The following is a 25334-nucleotide window of genomic DNA, read 5'->3' as shown; positions in this document are numbered from 1 at the left end:
ATAGCCCAATGGATAAGGCATTGTTCTAGTTATTCTAGATTTGAGCTTCGTCCTTGTTAGTCCTTGTCCCTAGATAGAGCCAGTTGTTGCTTGGATATTAAAAATTGGTCCGAATTTTCAAAATCCTCATCATGTCAAATCATGGTTATTCCTTGGATGTACCTCTTTTTAAAGGTTAAATGATTTCTTCTCCTCAATCTTTTAAAGCATTTTTGCCATTTGAATATCTTTGGCTCGTTCCTATCTCCATTCCGCACTTCGAATTTTAAAAATTTGGTTCCTAAGTCTCAAGTTATCAAAGGTTAATGAAGCCTCCCAAAACATGTATTTCATCTTAAAATATTAACCTCTCCATCAAAAAGGTTAAGATAAGTTTACAAAATTAACCTTTAAAAAGGTTAAGGTTTGAGGTTCGGAATATGTGTTTTGAGCCAAAATCTTAACCTCACATTTGGAAATGAGTTAAGATAACCTTTCCAAAATGTGTTTTGTATCATTAACCTTAACCTCTAAAATAAAAAAAGGTTAAGATTGGAATCCAAAACACGTTATTCGAGTTCGGTTATTAACCTCTCTACCTAAGTTAATAAAGGTTAAAAATTGAAAGGTTGCAATATGAGCAAGACTTTAAATTTCTGGGGAAGACCTAAGATGATCCAAATAATTGAGAGTTGTCCTTGACTCTTCAAATGACAAAGGTGTAAAATCAAAATCCAAAACCATTAGATCATATACAGATCAACTCGTGGATACCATTCTCCTTCTGATGAGCAGTAAACAAGTTGGTGTAAGCTGCTGCAACACAAGAATATCTTAAATAAGAATGAGTTCACAATGTATTACATGGATAATCAAAACATCCTCCAATGGCTTTGACAGTTTGTGTGATAGGGGCATTTTATTGCTACTGTGATCAAAAGAAGACATTTTGCCTCATTTGTTTGACATAATGCCTTTAGAAAATACGAATCATGGTAAAAATATCATTTTATATGATTCTAATTGCATACGATGCTCATGCTTTCCTTCCATCCTGCCCATGGAGGAGATCAATACCTTTGTTCTAGCATTCGTAGATTGATTTGGATAGATTGAATGAAGGATATTCATTTGCTTCTTGAAAAGCTTTGGCAGAGTCACTATTTTTGAAGGCCAACCACCACCTCAATATTTTTGCAGGCATGAAGTCCCTTCTCACAATGGGTTTCAAATGGGCTCAAAACCATGTCATGCGAACCTCAATGACTTGTTGAGAGAATATAAGAAGAATAATAGGGCGTATGAACTATTTGACAAAATGTTTTCATCTTCAGCCCAAGAAAAGATGGAGTTTATGAATTGAGAAGGCATAGACCAACCACAAATTGTTTGACAAGATACCATTGTTGTCTCAAATATGGTATGGATATAGTAAATTAAATTGGCTATTTAATATGGTTCCATACTCATCAAATCCTTTATATCAACGAGAGTGAAGTCCCTTCTCACAATGGGTTTCAAATGGGCTCAAAACCATGCCATGCGAACCTCAATGACTTGCTGAGAGAATATAAGAAGAATAATAGGGTGTATGAACTATTCGACAAAATGTTTTCATCTTCAGCCCAAGAAAAGATGGAGTTTATGAATTGAGAAGGCATAGACCAACCACACAAATTGTTTGACAAGATACCATTGTTGTCTCAAATATGGTATGGATATAGTAAATTAAATTGGCTATTTAATATGGTTCCACACTCATCAAATCCTTTATATCAGCGAGAGTCATCAACGGGTGTAAGTGACATGAAGCCCGTGTGGAGGTTTACATACTACACACACATTAGTGTGTTAAAGAGTATGTATGAATGCACCAAAGGCACAAGATTTGTTTGACAAAATCTCTAGATCAGATAAGCTTTCCTTTCATTACAATCTCCCCAACCCGTGTGCATGGAGATCAGTGGTAGCTGCAAAGATCATAAATAGAGCATGATAATTGTTTGAGATGCTAGTGAATCAATACAACCATAGGCAAAGTGCATGCACTGTTTGACTGAATTCATCTTCAAGTTGTGCGCAGAGGAGACTATCATAATCAAGGCATGTATATGATTTATATGCTTCTCTCCATCCTCCAATCAGCATCATTCAAATTGTGGTGGGCATGGTGATAACGAAGCCTGTGAATCAATTCATGAAAGTCTACATGGGGGCGATGACTGAAAAATTACCTCTATCATTCCATATAATGTCACATCTATAGTGTCTTCTTTTCTCTATTAGGAGCTTATTTAGTGGACATCCTCACGAAAATTGGTCACTAAAATGAGCCTCAATCAAAGTGCTCGTGATTTCCTTTCTACCTACATTTAGATGAAGTCAATAAAGTTGAGATATTAATATTATGATGATGGATTGTCTCAATAATGAGTATGTTGGGAAAAGAGACTCATGGCACATTAAATCATTGATGGATCGATAAAGTCAAGACATTCATTGGAAGGGTTCGAATTCTTCGAAGGCTAACGTCAAACCCGCATCTTACCTCTAGCATAAGCACATGATCTATTTGACATAAAACCTGCGACTTATTTCCAACTCGCGAGAAAGAAATATATGAAATGTGACCCCAAAACATAGTGTTGGATCTATGAAACAATGATATAAACTTCAATGTGCCTGATGTAGAAGCTTTGAGTCTTGGGGGAGACATACAAACATCCCACACACACCTCCTGATTCACAACATAATTACATTGATGTGTGGCAAATCGTTGAGCATGGAATCATTTGACACAATGCTTCGAAGCAACGATGGAATATACAATAATGAGATGTGAGACCAAAGACAAAGACAGAACTATCAGACCAGACCTTCAAGGTATCACATGTAATGATTGAGGATTGTGCACAGAATGGAGTGTTCAACGTGTCTTAAGCTTGTCTCAATAAATTGCAAATAGTGAGCACGGATGTTAAACTGCCACATTGGTTGTAGTCATACCTTGGTTGTAGCCATAGACATCAAGTTCATCTTTTGATTCTATTTGTAAAGCTAAAGGAGGAGCCATCGTTTGGAAGAACAGTAGATATATGATCAAAGTTTAGATGAAGAAATTCTTTGACGTAGTCCAAGTTCTAATTCTTCATCAAAGTAAAGACTACAAAGTGTTACGCATGAAAATAGTGATTTTTATCACTTTTGGCCATATGTTAAGGATTTTATCATTCTTGGTTAATTTTGTTGAGGTTAATTAACCTCTCCCAAAACACGTGATTGGGAGGTGGTTATTAACCATAGAGGAGTAGTTCTTAACCTTACTGCTTATATAAAGATTCATTTTTGGCTTTGTAGGGGACTTTTTTTGGGGGGGACTTTTGAATAGGAGAACACTTAAGGTTAGAATTTTGGTGATAAGATATTATTTGGAAAGTGTGCACAAATTTTATCTTTGTAATCAAAAATTCCTCTTAGGTTCTTGGTGCAAGAAAATAAAGGAAAACATTAGTCAAGTTTTCTTCTTTCAAAATCTAATTGTTAAAAATGTTGATTCTCTTTGCAGTGAGCATTTTCATGATATTGTGTAGATGTTTATGAGTCTTTGTATCAACATTTTGCTAGTGGTAATTCTCAAGCGTACATCTTGATTGTTGTTATTAGCAGTTTAAGTTATTCTAAGAAAGCTTTGAAGTCGTGTGGTTCATTCATCATCAATAGCATTTTATTGATCTTTTAAAGTTTGATTTCATCTTATTTGAAAGACTTCAAAATTATATCATGTGAGGGAGTTGCCCCTCTAAACGCAGAGGAAGGCCGCATATCAAGGGCCTATCCAACTATTGCAAACAATTTGCTACATACACTCTGTTGGGCCATTTTCAAGTGACAAATTTGTTTGCCAACTACTAGTGATTAATTTTTTTGGTTTTTACAAGTTAGAATTAATTAATTTTAATTTTTTTTTATCAAACTAATATGTTACATAGCATAGATGCAAGATTGCTAACTTTACAATTTTTAGAAATTATTTTTCTAGGAAAGTTGTTTTTAACTAAGGTGAATATGATTCATTAATGTTTAATATATTTTTTTAATGTAAGTGAATGGGTTTAAATTTTTTATATTTTTTTATAATATAAATTTTTTCATTCAATTAAAAATACGAAAAAAATGATATTTCTTATATTATATAATAGTTTTAAAAATATTTTTAGATATTATTATTATAAAAATATTATTATTTTCATATTATAATTTATTTATAATATAATAGTATCACATGATATATGATATATATGCAATAGAGCGCGCGCGCGTGCGCACACACACACACACAATTATATTTATAAATAAAATTTAATTATAATTATAATTAATACTATTATAGAAAACTATAATTATCTAATATCTTTATTAATTAAAATATTTTATAAACTATAATAAATTTATTAAATTAAAATTATATTTATATAAAAACTAAAGGCAAACACTAAGCCACTATGTAGCACTTGTTGAGATTGTTTTGACTATCTCATGCTTTTGGGAGTGATGTTTATACTTGCATATGAAATATATCTCGAGAAGGCTTTCATATATCTGATTGTTTAGACTATGTGAAAGAGACGTAAAGTATCTAAACGTTGTAATTGCTCATTTGATGAAGTGTATATTTTGATGAGTTGGGTTGTTCTGCTCGCTGAGGAGGGTTTTCCCCAAAATAATTGTGTTTGTTCATTCAATTTATTCTTAAGCTCTTACATTTTTGGTCTAAACTTAACAATATTCAACAATATGAAAATCCACCAAATAATCTAGCTTTCCTTTGTTGGAGGGAGAAGAAAGAATCCCCTACTCCAGAAATATAGGTGTGTTGTATTTCTTTCAATTAGAGGCTAACATGTGTATACCATAGTTTGCAAACCCAATGATCTCTTGCTAAAATTGTTAGTAAAATTTTATTCAAGGCAACTCATAAAAGAATGAAAACTTTGAAATTTTTTGTGAATTCATACACTAGTTTCACTTGTAACTCATGAGTTGTTTCTGCAAACTTAACCAAAAAAATGTTCACAAATACTTGATGAAACCTTATGTATATTTTCATTCTCATTTACTATGAATAGGATTTTATCTCAACAAAATGAATTGATTACTAAGTGATTGAAAAGATTTATTGATGGTTGATTGAAAGTGACAAAATTATTAAAAATGGCATGCATCATCGAATTCCAGATGACCTTGAAGGCCATAATTGATCTCTAATGGTAGGAGATTTGCCCCTTGACTTCCCTAGTTTAATGTGGAATCCGCTTGGGCTGCTGCTATTGACTTCTATGGGGACCTACCACTTTTCAACCCCAACTTTGGTTTTAGAAAAGAAAAAAAAATTGATTTGCGCTGGATAAAAGAGAAGTTTTCCTTTGTATGTGAGTTGAAATATCAAAAAAATGTAATTTCCTTGAAATACTTAGCATTTCAAATTTCATGGTTAAATCATAGGTACTTGAATTCCATCTATACTTTTGGTTTGCCAAGTCAATTTCAATTAGTTGCCAAAGTAAGGGGTCAATGACCTTGCAAAGATTTTATGCTTATATGCTCAACATACACTTGTATTCTTTATATTCATTAATTTAAGTTTATTTTATGTATTTATGCAATTTATAACTTGTCTGATTGACTCTGAGTCTTGGGTCAAAGTCAAAATTTTGGGTTGTTGGGTTTTTGTAAAGTTAATTTGTTCAAAGTATGACGTATTCACAAGGTAGAGACCAGCAGTCTTTCGACTTCAATCATAAAAGAACTGTCCATGGTTTGCCATCATATAAACAGCCATATTTGCTTATAAGGTTAACTGGATTTCCATGTTGAGTTCCCAAGTAGCAGAAGGTAAACTATAAAGTAAAATTCCTATTTTTGTATTAGACCACCTATTTTCTCCACTTGCACCTCTCTCTCTCTCTCTCTCTCTCTCTCTCTCTCTCTCTCTCTCTCTCTGTGGGCGCGCGTGCACATGCATGTGTCTGTGGTGTGTGTGTTTGTGTGCGCATGCGTGCGTATGTGAATATTCCATTGCCATTTTTGTCCACTTATGGACATTAATATCAAATTTATAAAGTAAAACAAACGAGCCAAAGAGATGGTGAGATACAATACAGCAGTGGACCATTGAGAGGGAGGATTCTAATGTGTCTTTCAGATACTGTTGAAAAAAATTAGCAGCCATTTGTGTAAAGATAGTCTCATGAAAAATAGCAGCCATTTGTGTAAAGATAGTCTCATGAAAAAATAAGATTCACGATATGTTACAATTTCGGAGGATAATGTAAATGTAGTCACCACTTTGTGATTTTACAAGAAATAATAATATCACTTAGTAGCATACCCTGGGAAAGACTGATTAACCATGGTTAATAGTGGCTCAGGCCAAAAGTCATGCTGTTTTGAACCAGCAAACCATTTTTTTTCATCAACCCGGATTTTCTCAGGAACTCCTCACTGATGTTTGAAAAACCTGTAGATTATTGAAAACCTAGGGAAAATCAATGGGTGATAGAATTACCCATGAGTTTTCTATGGATTTTTAAAACACCTTTCTCCTATATCTTTAAACTTGGAGGCTTTCAGCCACACCTTATATTTTCACTTAATGAGGCAACACTGACGAATTTTCTTCAATATGTCTAATATTTGTCTCTCTTCCTACACACTATTTTTGGCATGAAATAACAGTAAAAGTATTTCCCCTCCATATTTTTATGGCTTTTGAGCATTTTCTTTCAATTCGCAAGTTTTCCGATTTTTCTGATGTTTAAATGCTGAGTAAGTGAATTCCTTTAATGCTTTTATTTTGATGTGTAAATGGAATGATGCTATAATATAACTAGCACAATACTGACAATACAAAAGAGTTTTTCATTTCTCAGAAAATGATCTCAAAATATTCCTCCAGCTTTCAATGCAGAAACTGCACTAACTTTCTTTGAAAAGGTTGGCTTTTGGGATAAAGAATATGAATTTTCATTTTTGTCCTTTTTATTATCATCTGTCAGGATAAAGAAAACCTCCAGCTTCCAATGCAGCAACTGCACAACTGAAATCAATCCAGAAAGTGTCATTCATTTCCATTAATCCATCTCAACACACTAGCAACACTGAAATAACCCTTTGATCCTGTTGACACCAACCCAAAAAGCCAATGCCAACTGCACTACAAGAGAACCAAAAAATGGGGACATTACACGAACCTTACTAAAAATTCTTAAAAAGGACAAGTCCCTGAAAATGCTCAAGGAAGTGTTGGCTGGAATCTCCAGACGCACTAAACTCACATGCAACACTTGAAATGCCGAAGGAGTTGAACGGCACAGTCTCCAAGATTTGTAGAGTTCCCTAACCAAACCACATTAGCTTTATAGGAAACCGAAGAATAGGCTAGCTGCCTCTCACAGACAATTGCTTAGGAAGGGGACATTGCAGTAAATGTGGTCACTATTGAAGGACGATTGGCCCAATTCAAACTTTTATCAGAAAAAGATATGTATTAACAATCTTTTCAATCATGCACAACCAAAAATATACTTATCACAATTTACATTAGAAATGTGATAAAGAATTATTTTACTGCATGCACATTGAACACAATTCCCGAGTCTAGAGAGAAACATATAGAATGGGAAGCTTTCATAAGTTATGCCAAGGATCCTTCATTTTCATAGATACAGTGATTTTCTAACTTTTAATCCAGTTTATTGTCAATGCTGCTTAGATTCTTTTTGCTCAAAATGGATTTGCATTCTGTTTATGAGTGGTGAAATTGTTTTCCTGCTTCATTGGTTTTTTAAAGCCATTTTCTGCAAGGATGTAGAAGACAGTGGGAAAAATATTTGCAAGTATAAGAAAATAACTCAAAAATGGAAAAATGTTTCTTTTCAATAAAAATGCTCAGCATGTGCAATATGGCATAATAGCCTCAGGTACTATCTTACAACATCCCCAACATTTAAGAGGTGATCCCTGATTTTGATCGAGATAAAATGAAATATGCAGATGTTGGAATAAAATATTGTTCTATATTTACTTGTTCAACTTTAAGTATTGATTCTTCTAACCCACTTAAATGATTATTATGTTTAATGTGATATTTTTTATTGCATCCACTAAGTTTTGATTTACACATGTATTCAAGGCTTCCATCAAAGGTGTAAGATGCACATATCTTAATGACATTTGAATCAATTGATAAACATAAATCTCTAAAAAATTGGGCATTACGAATTACGGGAGTTTTGAAACTCAACTTCAGAAAATCACAAGAATCATGCAGCACATCGGTAAATCTCATTACAATTTCCAAAAAGGCAGGTGCCATTTAGGGATTTACATCAATGTAAACCATTTCAGGCTATTCATTCAACTATTCTAGCTCCATTCATGCAGCTAAAATGGTGATGCTGCAACCAATTTTATAATTGACTTTTCACGATAAGAAGAATAAGTAGAAAGGTGACTAAGAAGCTAATTTGTGTTCCCCCCATCCAAAATCTACCACAAATATTCGAACATATATGGTTATAACTGTTCCATAAATGAGAATTAAGTGACCTCACTTTGGTGGTTGCCAAGTCCCTGGCTGAAATGATTGTCCCGTGCCTCTTGGTTCTGACAGCCTATCAAACCTAAAAAACATGCAAGAAACTATAAATCCGTAAAACCAGAGGAATTCCATTTCCACAACTTGTTACAAAGAAATGTGTGCAAGCTGTTAGAACTTGTTATTTTAATTTCTTCTAATCAAGAGACTTTTTTGTGCCAAACAATTCTAGGAAAATAACATTAAAGGTGTTAAAGCTTGTAGTATTTTAGACATATACAACAAAATAGCTTTTTTAGGAGTTTCCGAAATGATCCTTGAGGGCAGTGAGACTATATCTAAGGTTGGTGACATTTTGAGAAGAAACTGCCTGCAAAATATAAAGCTAACCTTTTTCTTTGGGCATTTCCCAGTAGCATTTTGCATGTTATTGTTAAGTTAAATTTCAGGCAGACAATTTAATGCGTCAAACACCCAACAAAAGAAACATTGATGTAAAAAGTTGTTCACAGATTTTCTCTCTTTAATTAAAAATATCAAAAGCCTTATTACCGGGACCTACTTACTCTGAGGGCTGCCAGGTTCCAGGCTGAAAAGAATCTCCTGTCCCTTTTGGTTCTGAAACCCTGTAGAATAAAGCACACAAGGTTACGTGTTCGTGTTGCTCACAAGACAGGCAACTTTAGATAAGTCCTTTACTATAAGAGTAACTGTTGGTCATCATTTATTGTTTAAAATGAAATGCTTTGGACATGCAAAACTTAGGTTCCCTGTTCTTTATACATGCACATATAACCAAGAAAAAGAAAACACTTTATTATCATGAACTAGAGGATTCGTTAAAATGATCATTTGGAGAACACATAGCTAGACACTAACAAAAATGGATTTACTTGGGGAAAGTACTACTGATGAATTTCTACATTTAATGTGGGAATAGAAACTCTGCTGAAACAAAACAAGAATTCTCACGCTACATTATTTGTTTAGCAATTATATCCCAAAGATGCAAGAAATATGAATTAGCAGCTTGGTCCTTCCCAAAGGGAATTTTAGAATCCAAGTCACAAGTCTTTTGGCACTTTCAGTTTCTAATCATGCATGTTTCCCACTCTGACAAGCCCATTGTTTTCCTCCATCCAAGGGACAGTATAAATTTTTTTGACTTTTGGATAACAACTGGTCATTCGGGTGCAGGCTTATGATGTGTTTGGTCGTTGATAGGCAGCCAACAAGCTTCAAATGGATTGATTTTTTAATATGCCACCATAACAACTTATAACAGCTAGAAAATGCTCTACAATTCTAGCCAAAAGAAGAGACCAAAAAGAATAAGTACACAGGAATTGTATTAGATTGAACACAAACACAAGCTATTATCAGTTGAATATAGAGATTCACATACATTGAATATAAAGACAGGTCTAACTACCAAAATATTTAAATATAAATCATCTAAACAAAGATATATTGAAATAGATTTCTGCTTAAAAAATTCAATCCCAGAATTAACCTTCTAGAATGTTGTTTAAAAATAGTCATTCTCTACCCAAAGGAGTAGCTAAAAATACATACACAGAAAGATTGATGAGCTTGGCACCACAGCATCAGCAGCATTCTGAGTACAGTACTATCTGAAATCAAACTTCCTAATCTCTATGGCCTCTTGTAATGGAAAGTTCAAAGTACTAATACGGATGAGCTCGATCTTAAGGATATAGTCACTCATAGTCACCAAAGTATCAATCTTTACCTGTCCTACCTACTACCCAATGAAATTGAATTTTGACTTCAACATACTTCCAATGTACCTAATGGAAGATCGACACCCTCGTTGAGCTCTTTGCCAATCTTTTGTAGTGCCTTCAACCACCACTCTCTAGTGTTGTTGGGCACTATAGTGGGATCCGAATCCCAAAATCTCTCAATCATCCTAGCAGACAGCTAAGATCACTAGCTTTGATACCATTGTAATGTTCCTGACCCCGAGAGACTGAGAGTGTGCTATCCTGAGAGACTGAGAGTATGTTGCCCCGAGAGCCAAAGAGTATGTTATTCCAAGAGACAAAGAATATTGTAATGTTCCCAAGGCAATCACTGTCCATAGGTGATCTCTGTCCGGAGGTAATTTTTGCCCAGACACATTTTTGTCTGGAGGTGATTTTTGTTCGGAGGTGTTTTTCTGTCCATAGGTGATTTATGTCTGGAGGTGTTTTCTGTCCAGAGTTGAGGTAGTTTGTATTGTCTATGTGGTATCAATGCAAGGGTGTTGTATGGTGAATATGAAGTTCATAAGGATTGTTGGAAGGGTCATACGGTGGCAGATGAGGGTCTTTGTATGAGCTGTTGGAGGGTCATATGATTGTTAATATGCTGAAGAGTACTGCAAAGACAATCAATGGAAATAGGAAGTACTAACAATATCCTTGATTGAACAATAGAGAAGAAATGCGAAAAATGAACAATATACTTAGTGTGCCAAGATCATATATTGGTAACCAAATAAGATTATAGTTGCAAATAATGACAGTGATTTGACTCGCCAAATCTGAGCAAAGTATTACAGAACAGAATAGAGTGAGGGTTGAATCCCACTGAAACTGTGAGAGCCAACTAAGGGAGATCTTTCACTTCTGAAATGGCGAGATAGGCATAACTCCAATAGAAAATTCATAGTATAAAGAAATAATCCACATCGCATTCCACAAATATTCTACCCGCCCCTCATAAATACCCATCAAAGGAAAACTCCTGAACAAACACCTACGACTAAAATAAAAGATGGGCCCGAGACATACATGAATCAATCAGAACCCCAAATACAACTTTTATTTTATTAATTTGGGCCCCACATTTATTATTAATTAAAGGTCCTCTTTTTTTTCTATTATATAATTTAAATTCTAGGACTAATTAATTAATATATTTAATTCAATTATTACAATAAAATTTGGGAGCATCATAGATACCTACCAACTCTCCTATATCTTCCCTAAAAATGTTCGGCTACTCTCCTCCTTATCCAAATGAGATAGAATGCTTCCTTATTATGTTCGACGATCCTCTATGGACCAATGTGAATGCCTCTTATACTATCTTCATGGAATGAACAGTTGCATTGAAGGACAAATGTCTCGTGATATTTGCTTGATCACATCATAGACTAACCATTCTAGTTTTATCCATACTCAATTAAGACCGGTTTCTCCCTTTTATCTATTTCCTTTGATAATTGTACCCCCTAATATCCAAAAGCATGCATTATTATTGTTTTACGACATTAACCAACATGCAATTAACTATTGATTTCCTTATCGATCGTGTTGAGGTGATAGAACTAATGTGATTAAGCTTCTTGCAGGATAATTATCATGGTCGGATGTTAACATCCTCAATTATCTTTTATCCAGATCCTACTCAATCCTTATTGATATTACTGATTCATTATAAGTCTTAAAATAACATTATCATTATGTGATTGTTGAAGAAAGTTGACTTCATTGGGTTGTCACCTCTATGAATTGAGCGCTGGTTATAATTTTCCACCTTATAGATGTTAATGACCAGTCAATTATAATTGCCCTATCAATGTTATTTTTGACAATTCCTCTTAGTACTATCAACCCTTATTATTTTTATTAGCATTACGATGTACACAATGTTGTAATTTTTGTTATCTTATACAATGAGATTGTAATTATAATTATCTATAATTTATATTTGCATCAAATTAGAAAATGATAGATATAATTATTATAAACGGTACTACTATAATACTATGCAATTATTAAGAAAGATTAACATTTAATGTAATTTAATTATTTATATTTACTATTGCAATACTATATTTGTATAAGAGTAGATTATGTTATATTAGTTTATTTATTAATTCTTCTTTTATTATTACTCATAGAATTTATTACTCATTTTTATCAATGTAATTATAATTAATAATATATTATTATAGTTATATTTTATTCTTATATTTTCTATCATTGCATCCTATACTCTAATTCATATTATTATTAATTTATGCTCTAGAAAAAGGAACACTATAGTGCCACCCATCTAACATCATCATGTGCTTTCTTCTCCCAAGCTCCTGTCTAGCGGCCTCATCCAATGATGGCTTCTTTGGTTGGATTCGTTATCATTTTCCTTCAGAGCGAGGGGTAGCTTGGGATGTGAATAATTCCTAAAGGAACAAGAGGATGATCTCACCATGTCACATGACTTATTAATTGTCTTGATGAGTGTGACAAGATTGAATCCCTTCACCCAACCTTTCAAAGGTTCCATCAATCCATCCGTGAACAACACAATCAATCGCCTCTCTAAGATATATGTTACCAGCATGGACAACCTCTAGAATTCTATAATGCAACTATCAACTGATCTGGATTGCTTCAATTGCATCAACTCCTTGGAATTAAGTTATTGGATCCTTCCCCTTAAAGTGGTCAATCAACTACTTTGTCAACTCAACATATGAAGTCACTTGCTCTTGGCCAAGAGTGACCATTCCATAATGCCACTATTTATGCATGACTCCTTCCCGGTGAAGTGCTACAAATTTTATGACCTCATCTTCAGGCATCGGGTTGAGATGGAAGTAGGTATCTTTTTTTTGTATGCAAGCTTGTGTTGATGTTCCTTTTGTCCCATCAAAGGATGACAAATTAATCTTGCCAACCTTCCTTTTTATATCATCATTGTTGTAGCCCTAACCTTTTATGTAAGAGTATTTCATTGGAGGATCAACATATTATGAAGAAATTGGTAAAATACTTGCTTGATATTAACAAAGATTGAGAGGTCAATATATACAAAAGAAATTAGAATGAATGATATTTCCTTAGGAAACGATTGTAAAGAATAGAAACATTCTATTCTAGCTAATAGAAAACTAATGGTTATCTACAGGCTAACTAAATATTAGAAACATTCTAATATATACAATAGATTACAAATAGATAACCATTAAATAGTAATAGATAATAATAGAAGTTATCTATTATCGTAATTACCTCCCTTAATTGTTTATCTAACGACAACACCAAGTTGTCTCAGAATTTGACAAACTTATTAGGACCAAGAAACTTCGTGAGAATGTCTGCAATTTGATCCACTATAGGAACATATTGCAAGTCTATTGTCTTGTCTTCAACCAGTTGTCGTAAGTAGTGACAGTGAACATCCATATAATGAGCCTTGCTCAAACTGACCACAATTTGTCCTAATTTGTTGCTTGTAATTTTGTCAAACAAATCATATGCAACCCTGTAACTGTGCATAAATGTTTTCCCAATGATATCCAAGGTATTTACTATTTGCAAAGGAGTCCTATGATGTTTAGCCAAGGTCCTAGATGCAATGCAGATTTCTTTTTGTATTTTGAAATGCAATAGATGCCGTATCATGACCTAAATGTGTAGCTACAGCTTATAGTCATTATATCAAACAGTTGACATACATCCTCGGATTTAACATTCAATGCTCAAAACAACAAGTGATAACTTCCTACTATTGATATGGTATTGAGAATGCAATCTTCTAACAATGATGTCAATGCCAATGCCAAGACTCTTGGCTTACAACTCATATAATAATTACAAACAGATCTGATACAAATGTTCACCTACAGCAGCTACCATGAAATGCATCTAAATTATCATTAAGCTTGTATAAATCAAAAGGAACCTGGAACATGAAGTCGCCTTGAAGCTGTGATGAATTAGCAAGCAATATCTTGAATGATAATGACCTCTTGATGCCGAAACAATCCTCAGACCCAGCCGCCCCTGTTCTGATATAAATTAATTTCTATAAAATAATTCTCAGCTTCTATGCCCTCCAAAATGCATCCAACTTCATCTTCTAACCCTCTTATGAAGTGCACCCAAGGCAGAAGAGAGAATCAAACCAAGTTGAGGGAGTTACAAGCAAATCATGGCCTCCATTATGACTGTAATTTTCTGATGTTTGAATTATCAGACTTTCCCCGTGCAATCTGCCCTTTATGACCTGGAATCAAGAAGAATTTGCTGCCAAATGAGGAGCTAACAATATAACCTTCAAAGAATCATCATCTCCACATTGTCCCATGCAAAATTAAATGAATATGTTGCTTCTCTATGCCAAATCGAATCTCCTATATGCTGGCCCTAATGACTAATAAAATCAGACAAATATCAGATTATAATGTAATCTCCAGCTCCAAGCTAACACTAATCTGATTGTGCTCATCTTTGCAATAGGAGCAAAGGTCTCCTCATAACCAATGCCTTGAAGCTAAGAAAAGCCCTTTGCAACTAAACAAGCTTTGTACTTGTCCAAAGTTCCATCATATTTGTATTTGATTTTGTAAACCCATTTGCAGCCAATGGGTTTCTTCCTTGGTGGAAGATCAGAAAGGACTCAGGTATTATACTTTAGTAGGCTCTGGTGTTCAGATGTTATGGCATGTTCCCACTTTTGAATTCCTTTAGCCTCGAAATATGCTTGAGGTTCAAACATATAGTGAATATTGGCCATAAGAGCAAAATTAATAGATTGTAGATTTTCTCTTTTTCCAAGCAGTTCTCACATTAATGAGTTCATCATCTCGAAGATCAGCAAGTGTCTTAGCCCACTACTTATGTTAGAGAGGAGAATAACCAACATTAGTATCAAAAGATGCTCTATGATCAAGTTCTTCATCAGAAGAATCTGGATCAAACTCAGGTGAAGTATCTACAAATCAGGATGATCCTACAGGAGAAGCTGGAGGTGTCTATACAAGGTCACTAGTATAACTGGAGCTTCAGGAGTTGTTGGAGCCCTCCCATCAGGTGGACCAAATGGAAGCCTAACTCCCAAATCATGAGCCTTCATAGGATGGTCTATTGGATTAAGAACAGGAGAAACACGCATGAATGGTCCTCGCTGATCATCAAAGACTACATCACAAATTACAACTATGAAAGAGATGAGATGTCTAAGTGTTGATCAATCAATAGACTTTGTGAAGACTACCGTATTCAACAAGCATTAGTTTCTGACTTTTAGCATCCATCTTGGTGCGTGACACATCAGAGTTCCAAACAAAAGCAAGAAAGCCTAAAACCTTTAGGTGACTAATTCTAGGCTTGCAACCTGACTAGGCGGCTTCTGGAGTCCTACCTTTGACCACCACTGTGGGTGACCGATTCAAAAAATAAACTGCAGTGTTAACTGCTTCTGCCCAATAACCTCTTTGGAACATGTCTATGTCTAAGCACAGATCGAGCCATCTCAGTGATTGTTTTGTTATGACGTTCAACTACATTGTTTTGTTGTGGTGTGTGGGGTGTGGTTAGCTAGCATTTGATGCCAAGAGTATCCAAGAAGCTAGAGAATTCATTAGAACAAAATTCTCCCCCATTGTCTGACCAAAAAGTAATAATAGATTTTCTAGACTCTTTTCCAACTAAAGGTTTAAACTTCTAAAATATAGTAAATGCATTTTATTTATTTTTTAGAAAATATACCCAAATTTTTCTACTGAAATCATAAATAGACAATAGAAAATACCTTGAAACAAGAACAGAAGGAGAGGCCATAGGGCTGCAAATATCGGCACGAACAAGCTAAAGTACCTGAGAAGCTTTCCATGAATCACCACTGATGAAAGGTGTACAATGTTGCTTCCTAGCCTAACATGCATCACAGACTACAAGCTACTGAGTCTGAATCTCTGGCAAACCAAGGAGAAGCTCTTCCTGAGCAAGCTAAGTGAGATAATGCACATTTAAGTGCCCATATCACTGATGCCAAAGTGTGCTAACAGAAGACTCTTGAGCAACCATAGCCCCATGGATCACCAAAATCAATAAGTCGGAAAAGACCATGATCCTCAAGACCCACTACAACAATAGATTGAGTCACCCTATCAGTAATGGTACACTAATGTGAATTGAAGGTGACATCCAATTGTGAAGATTGTTACAACAACTAAATCACTGAGAGTACATTTAGTTCCATCCCTGGAACATAGTTCACATCAAGGAAAATGAGATTCCTCCCAATAGATTGAATCTGAACGTTGCCTTTGTTGACAATAGTATACTCTTCTCCACCACCAAAAATAATAGAATTTGAATAAGCCTAGTAGTCAATGAACCAATCTCTACAATTGGTGAAACGACGAGAGGCACTTGAATCAATATACGAGGCATACAACTTCACATGATTTGCAGGTCTTTTAGCCATGAAGGTGTAAAAGGTAAATTCAGTCTGCTAAGTGTGCTTTGCACTGTTTGCTTTGGTTTGCGAACCTAATTATTTAGATTGGGCAGCTAAGCGTTTTTGACATTCAACCTTGATGTGACCATACTTGTGGCAATAGTTGCATTGAATGTTCTTTTTCTTGAAGTCTTCTAAAGTTGGAGTAGAGGACTTCTGTTGAGAAGACTACAGAGGCTTGCCTTTATCTTTCTAAAAGGATTTAGCAGCGAAGGCTTGCTTTGTGGAGGTGGAGATTGAACTACTATCAAACTGTTGTTTCCACTAATCTTGTTTTAGTAGTAGTGTGCAAAGATTTGTGACCTTTAGATCAACACCAGTAGAAGTGATGTTAAGAGTCTTGATAAAATGCTTGTAAGACTTGTGAAAACTTATGAGGGTTATGACCACAATGTCCTCTTCTTCCATCTTGCGTCTAATGGAAAGCAACTGATCACGAATTTTCTGAATCCTATTGAGGTGCTCCTGGAATGATTTTTGCTCATCCATGATAATAGAAAACAGAGTGTTCTTGAGAAAGAAGGTTCTGCTTTTGTTTGAAGTCTCATGAAGTTTCTTGAGATGCTCCCATATCTCAGCAGGTGTTTTGTCAGATGGAATCTAAGGAAGTTGATCATTAACTACGGATAATTTGAGAAGCATCACCACCTCCCGATAATTTAGATCCCATGTATTCTGATCAGTACCAGCCATAGTCGGGCACTTTGTAACACCCAGAACAATCTAATCAGTATTTTGATATTAAAAAATTGCTAGTATTTGCTACTTCCATGTGCCATAATTTTGACCATTGAATTTTGAATTGCCCTTGAGCAGAATATTAGTTAGAGATGCCATAGCACGTTTCAATGAAAAAGTGTGAAAATATGTGAAGGCACGTGCTTTGAGGCAAAAAAAGGTTAAAAGGGTACCCAAAAGAGCTCCAAAAATCCAAAAAGAATCAGTCATTGATTTTTGGATCCACTGGCTTGAAAATCGAGGCACCCAGAAAAATCTGACAACCCAATTGAGCTCTTGAAAAATCCACCAAGAATCTCTAATCAAAACAAATTTTGAGCCAAAAAATTTGGGTTTTGAACAAAACCTAATCGAAGGCCATGGAACGAAAAAGTTGCAGAAAAATGGAGATTTCTAGGAGAATACGACTGATTTTTCCAAAAAGAGGCATTCATGTAGAGACAACACTGGAGGAAGAGATTGGACACCAAAAACGGCGTTATTATGCAGTCATCCATGCGAATGAGGAAAACTCATCTACAAAAAAACGTTAATCTTGCAAAAAAAAAAATGTACCCAAAAACCAATTCATGGTTGCTAAAAAATCAATTGTAGAAGGTTGCGTATGAAGACCAAACACTGTAGCAGGTCACAATTTGAAGACCACTTCTGAATTTTGCAAAAATGTGACTTTCTTCGCAGGATGGATTTCTCAAAACGGAAACCCTATATAGGTTGTAGAAATAATTTCAAAAAATTTAAGCAAATAACTTCAAAAGAAATTTTAATTTTTTCAGAGAAAATTTGAAGTATTGGCTCTAATACCATATTACGAAGTAATTGGTAAAATACTTGCTTGATATTAACAAAGATAGAGAGGTCAATATAAACAAAAGAATGAACGATGTTTTCTTAGGAAACGATCGTAAAGAATAGAAACATTCAATTCTAAATAATAGAAATTATCTACGGGCTAACTAAATATTAGAAACATTTTAATATTTACAATAGATAATAATAGAAGTTATATATTATCGTAATATTATCCGTAAAGGATATATCTCCCTCAAGATTCGTATTTCTCTAGTCTTGATTCAAGAGTTCTTGCAACTTTTGAAAAATGGCCCCTTGTTTAGCACGAGGTGCTCCTATTTTTTGGGGGAAATGTCGGCATCAATGGTCAAGAGTGTAAGTGTTGGGGATTTGACCTCCAAGTCATCATATTATTCCTCTATCTTTTGAATTCTCCATTTGTCTCCCCAATGCCAACTACCACAAAGTATATTGCATGAGCTTATGTCGTTGATTCCCTTTGAGCATAGTTTTGTTGAGCTGAACTTGATTTCTAGTTAGTTCACTTAATAGTGTCATGACTTCCATGGCAAGGTCCTTGGGGTTCCCTTATTCTGTCAATGGAACAATATCTCCTTCTCGTGTATATTTTGAGTGCCTTACGCATCCACAACCTGACACGATGGCAGAATCACCAGCTTTGATGTCACTATAATATTTCATTCTAAGCAATACGATTTGGATTCTTACACTGTGGTATCTATCGTATGGCATGTCTTGACTTTGTTATACACCTACTAGACTTTGTTGTACGGTCCTCCTTGGCTATACAGGGAACACAACTTCTACATCCTATGTATCAATGCTCCAAATCATTAGAATGTATGCACAATACGCAAGGTATGCATGTACCTCCTGTGAGTTGACCGTATGGTGGACTCAACACTATGATAGATTAAACCTTAGTATGGTGTCATTGTGGACTCACGTATAATATCCTACTCCGATACTCTCCCCAATTTATCACAATAATTTTCAGAATATGAACAGATAAATTATGCAATGAAGACCAACAATATTAACCAGTAAATGCACATAGTAATTACTCAAAAATGCTATAACATCATAATATTCAGCAATACAATAACAATCTAATCGTAAAAACAGTGATAATAGTTAGATTGGATAATAAAAAACGAACCTGAAATGCAATTGTGAACTTCGTCACAAAGTCACCACAGATGATGAATCGGGGCTACGTCCAATCCTCCCAAGAACCTTGAGGGTTTGCGTCCTCGGACCCTAAATAAAAGTTGAAGCTTACTTATTCTCTCCAAGAGAAATTTCAAACCAAATCAATATCAAAGCATATCCAAATGAGCTCCTCATCCCTCTTTAAAGGACTCAACATGTGGTTCTTGAGCATCCTTCCTTTTCCTTTGTCATCTTTTAACTCCCTTTATAAATTAAACCGACCCTTTTTTAAATGCATTAAACTCTCATAAGCCAAATTTAATGTTTTATGAATTTAACTTTGGAGTACTTAATGCCCCAAAAATGGGACATTACAAGTCCTCCCTCCTCGAGATTGATTGCCCTCAAGCAATCATAAGTCCACAAGCTAATGTCGGGGTCCTATATCAAACTCAGAGAAGATGCTCCACCAAGTTGTTGCACCACTTTGATACAAAAAAGATGTCTCGAATTGTGAATCTACTCATCGATTCTCCACAACAATACACCAGTACTAATATCAAGATATTGGACAACTCCATGAGCATAATCTATCTAACCCACCTGCCATGTGCATGTGACTAATCCTTCTAGGTCCTACAAACAATACACCAGTACTAATATCAAGATATTGGACAACTCCATGAGCATAATCTATCTAACCCACCTGCCATGTGCATGTGACTAATCCTTCTAGGTCCTACAAACAAAATGGCCCTCCACCTTCCCATCTATCTAGCAAATCCTGTCACTCCATGCTAGAAAATAGTAGAATGCCCAAATAATCTAATTGCTCCTCTAATGGGTATGCTGAAACTGTAACTGTATTGAAGAAGCAAGTTAGATATGGCTTACTCCTTCATGAAGGGAGGTGTACAAACCAAGTGCCAGCTTTATGCTCACCATTGCGACTGCATAGTAATCGTAGACACTAGATAAATGAGGAAAAGAATCAATCAATGAACATTGAATACCCATCAACACTGTCCTTTCTCCTTATATGCTCCTTGGCCATACTATTAGCCAAGTTACTATCCAAGGCTGATTTGCAATCAGCACTATGCCTCTCTGTCAAATATAATAAATCAGCCACCTCCTGGCTGCAATGAGTATCAATTTGTGACTCTTGATCAATATCAAAAGGTGTTTCATTATCAAACTCAAATAATAGATTCTCCAATACCCAATAAACATCCATCTCAAAGAGTAAGTTATAATGCTTCATCCAATCAACATTACACAGCCTGAAAGTATTATCATCACAAGAATAAATGTCCTCATGCCTACCCTTCATCGCTGCTACACAGAAAACTGATCCAAAAGATGCTTCATCAATCCTATAGTCCTCATCCAATGAACATGAAGTCATGACTCATAATACATGGAGACTCCATCAAATTTTCATGTGTCTGATCCATAAGTGTGTCTTTTCAGTCTTGTGGTCCCCCGTAATACTATCAGCTTCATCCTTGTTAAGCTGCCCATATGACTGAGTTTGATCTTTTTCATCCTTCTCTATAGGCTAAAACAATTTTTCTTTTCTTCCTCCCTCAATTTTGTCCCTTAATAAGAATGATTTCAGTTGTTGCTCACATTGTTTGATGACATTGTTACTCAAACTATAAGCATCAAAAGAAGTGGCATGCACTTGTTTCCAATCAGCCAATATGGTAGACAAGAAGTTTTGTGAATCAACATCACTCTCTTCAATGATTTAAGACATAATTAACTGCATGAAACATAAAATCATAAAACATTTTGTGTGGTTCCTTTTAATAGCAAACAAAAATTGATGGAAAATATCATGAATTAGATCTTCACAACCGAGATCCAACATAATCACACAAGCACAAAGCTTTGCAGCTGATTCTAATATACTGACTGTCTTACAGTAGGATGAAATATTACACAAGCCTTGAAAACTCTCCACGATCAAGTAGAACACCTCCTTCATAGCTTCCTAGTTGTAAGGGTCAAATGATTTAAGACTGAGTTTGATCTCAACTAGTTGGATCTTGGTTGTGAAGATCTAATTCATGATATTTTCCATCAGTTTTTGTTTGCTATTACTACTGTAAGACAGCCAGTATAATATCTATAATTCATCTTACTGTAAGACAGTCAGTATATTAGAATCAGCTGCAAAGCTTTGTGCTTGTGTGATTATGTTGGATCTCGGTTATGAAGATCTAATTCATGATATTTTCCATCATTTTTTGTTTGCTATTACTACTGTAAGACAGTCAGTATATTAGAATCAGCTGCAAAGCTTTGTGCTTGTGTGATTATGTTGGATCTCGGTTGTGAAGATCTAATTCATGATATTTTCCAATTATGATTTTCCATCAATTTTCGTTTGCTATTAAAAGGAACCACACAAAATGTTTTATGATTTTATCTTTCATGCAGTTAATTATGTCTTCAATCATTGAAGAGAGTGATGTTGATTCACAAAACTTCTTGTCTACCATATTGGCTGATTGGAAGCAAGCACATGCCACTTCTTTTGATGCTTATAGTTTGAGTAACAATGATTGAAGACATAATTCATCCTAGACAGCTTGTAATATCTAAGCTTTTCAAGGCTTAATTAAAAGCTTGGATCATCTTTGCTATCTTCACTTGAGACATAACTATGATTCTATAATATCTAAAGATTTGATTATGTTGGATCTCGGTTGTGAAGATCTAATTCATGATATTTTCCATCAATTTTTTTGCTATTAAAAGGAACCACACAAAATGTTTTATGATTTTATCTTTCATGCAGTTAATTATGTCTTCACAACTGAGATCCAACATAATCACACAAGCACAAAGCTTTGCAGCATTCAGTTGTTGTTCACATTGTTTGATGACATTGTTACTCAAACTATAAGCATCAAAAGAAGTGGCATGCACTTGTTATCAAAAGAAGTGGCATGCGCTTGTTTCCAATCAGCCAATATGGTAGACAAGAAGTTTTGTGAATCAACATCACTCTCTTCAATGATTGAAGACATAATTAACTGCATGAAAGATAAAATCATAAAACATTTTGTGTGGTTCCTTTTAATAGCAAACAAAAATTGATGGAAAATATTATGAATTAGATCTTCACAACCGAGATCCAACATAATCACACAAGCACAAAGCTTTGCAGCTGATTCTAATATACTGACTGTCTTACAGTACGATGAATTATAGATATTCCATTCATCCTACTGTAAGACAGTCAGTATATTAGAATCAGCTGCAAAGCTTTGTGCTTGTGTGATTATGTTGGATCTCGGTTGTGAAGATCTAATTCATGATATTTTCCATCAATTTTTTTTTGCTATTAAAAGGAACCACACAAAATGTTTTGTGATTTTATCTTTCATGCAGCTAATTATGTCTTCAATCATTGAAGAGAGTGATGTTGATTCACAAAACTTCTTGTCTACCGTATTGGCTGATTGCAAACAAGCGCATGCCACTTCTTTTGATGCTTATAGTTTGAGTAACAATGATTGAAGACATAATTCATCCTAGACAGCTTGTAATATCTAGGTTGAAGACAGTCAACTGTAAGACAGTCAGTATATTAGAATCATGACATTAGAAACATATAGATAATTATTAGAATATAAGTTGTATCATGAATTAGATCACTTAAGACATAACTATGATTCTATGAATTCATTGAGTGCATTAAGTTTTATAGAAAATATAGGTTTGCTCACATGCATCAAAATATCTATATGTTTCTAATGTCATGATTCTAATATACTGACTGTCTTACAGTTGAGTGTCTTCAACCGAGATATTACAAGCTGTCTAGGATGAATTATGTCTTCAATCATCGTTACTCAAACTATAAGCATCAAAAGAAGTGGCATGCGCTTGTTTCCAATCAGCCAATATGGTAGACAAGAAGTTTTGCGAATCAACATCATTCTCTTCAATGATTGAAGACATAATTAACTGCTTGAAAGATAAAATCATAAAATAGTTTGTGTGGTTCCTTTTAATAGCAAACAAAAATTGATGGAAAATATCATGAATTAGATCTTCACAACCGAGATCCAACGTAATCACACAAGCACAAAGCTTTGCAGCTGATTCTAATATACTGACTGTCTTACAGTAGGATGAATTATAGATATTACACAAGCCTTGAAAACTCTCCATGATCAAGTAGAACACCTCCCATCTATAATTAACCTATATTAGAATATCTATATTCAATATATAAATATCATTGAATGTCTTAAGATGTTTTCATGATAATTATTTTCTCTTTGCAGCAAAAGTAGATATTTTCTAATATCTATAAGATGAATTATAGATATTACACAAGCCTTGAAAACTATCTAGTAGGAACCTAATATCATTATGTGAGCAAACCTATGTGAAGATATAAAACATTTTGTGTGGTTCCTTTTAATAGCAAACAAAAATTGATGGAAAATATCATGAATTAGATCTTCACAACCGAGATCCAACATAATCACACAAGCACAAAGCTTTGCAGCTGATTCTAATATACTGACTGTCTTACAGTAGGATGAATTATAGATATTAGAATTAATAAGAATGATTTCAGTGATTAATATCTATAATTCATCCTACTATAAGACAGTCAGTATATTAGAATCAGCTGCAATCTCGGTTGTGAAGATCTAATTCATGATATTTTCCATCAATTTTTGTTTGCTATTAAAAGGAACCACAAAAAATGTTTTATGATTTTATCTTTCGTGCAGTTAATTATGTCTTCAATCATTGAAGAGAGTGATGTTGATTCACAAAACTTCTTGTCTACCATATTGGCTGATTGGAAACAAGCGCATGCCACTTCTTTTGATGCTTATAGTTTGAGTAACAATGTGAAGTGGCATGCGCTTGTTTCCAATCAGCCAATATGGTAGACAAGAAGTTTTGTGAATCAACTGAAATACAAAAAGATATTGTAATACTTCAATCTCCCCCCCCCCCTTGTGAAGACTGCACTAACATTTGCCAGTTCTGATCCCAAAGTCCAAAATTTCTGAAAAAGTTTCCTCTCTATTATATTGGTTTCGTTACTGTTTAATTAAAATACTGACTGCAATTTGTTTAACCAGGTTTACCGTTCTTGCTGTTTCCAAGTATACTGAAAATTGTTCTGGTACATATGTCAGAATTATTCTGTTCAAATGCTAAAAGCTTACCCACTTCACCCGTACTCTGGAAATACTCAGGAACCAACTACAAATCAATTAGCATATTGGTGTCAAGTTTTCTAGTTGTAGCACAAGCAGGATTCACACTCTCAATTGTTATTCCTTTGATGGAACCCGATAAGTTTTCTTTGATCTATTCTGTCTTGCTTTGTCACAACGCCTAGATATTTCAAGCTGTCTAGGAAATAATTCTGTGCGAGTTTTGTACACATTTGAATGCAACTGGAATCCACTCAATCCTCAATTGTTTATGAAATTAGAAATGCTATGATATGCATTCACTGGAAGTGAATAGTCCTATCTTATTCAGTTGATAGTCTAGAACATTTTGACCCAATAGCTCTGTACAAAAGATGATACCATCCAGACCGGTAGCAACATGTCCAACTTATACAACAAGTAACACATAATCTTTCTGCCACCTGGTTTTAAACAGTTTCCATAGCCTGCGATACAAGCTGCCATTAACACCAATGTGGACCATACAAATTACCACATTATAACTCTTCCAATATTTATCACTGATCTTTATTCTTTTCAGCAAGAAGGAATTCCGGGGGAATTTTGT

The 25334-nt window shown here is 34.6% G+C and overlaps 1 protein-coding gene across 3 annotated transcripts in view; it reads right to left on the bottom strand.

Moving 5' to 3' along the window:
• Positions 1-8225: 8225 nt before the first annotated feature.
• LOC149534845 (NADH:ubiquinone oxidoreductase, 17.2kDa subunit) overlaps positions 8226-25334 on the bottom strand; it is a 188892-nt gene continuing 171783 nt past the window's right edge. For all 3 annotated transcript variants that reach the window (XM_089805579.1, XM_089805580.1, XM_089805578.1), the window contains 2 exons: positions 9143-9202; positions 8226-8661 (listed from right to left, as the gene is read on the bottom strand). In XM_089805579.1, coding sequence (XP_089661705.1) covers positions 8579-8661; positions 9143-9202 — 143 coding nt within the window. In that variant the 3' untranslated portion in view covers positions 8226-8578. The remainder of the gene's footprint in view (positions 8662-9142; positions 9203-25334) is intronic.

Source organism: Cupressus sempervirens, chromosome 10 (assembly GCF_028749045.1).
Source record: "Cupressus sempervirens isolate cs-2001-9-10 chromosome 10, ASM2874904v1, whole genome shotgun sequence".
Taxonomy (NCBI): Eukaryota; Viridiplantae; Streptophyta; class Pinopsida; order Cupressales; family Cupressaceae; genus Cupressus; species Cupressus sempervirens.
This window is presented reverse-complemented; position numbering and strand designations above follow the sequence as displayed.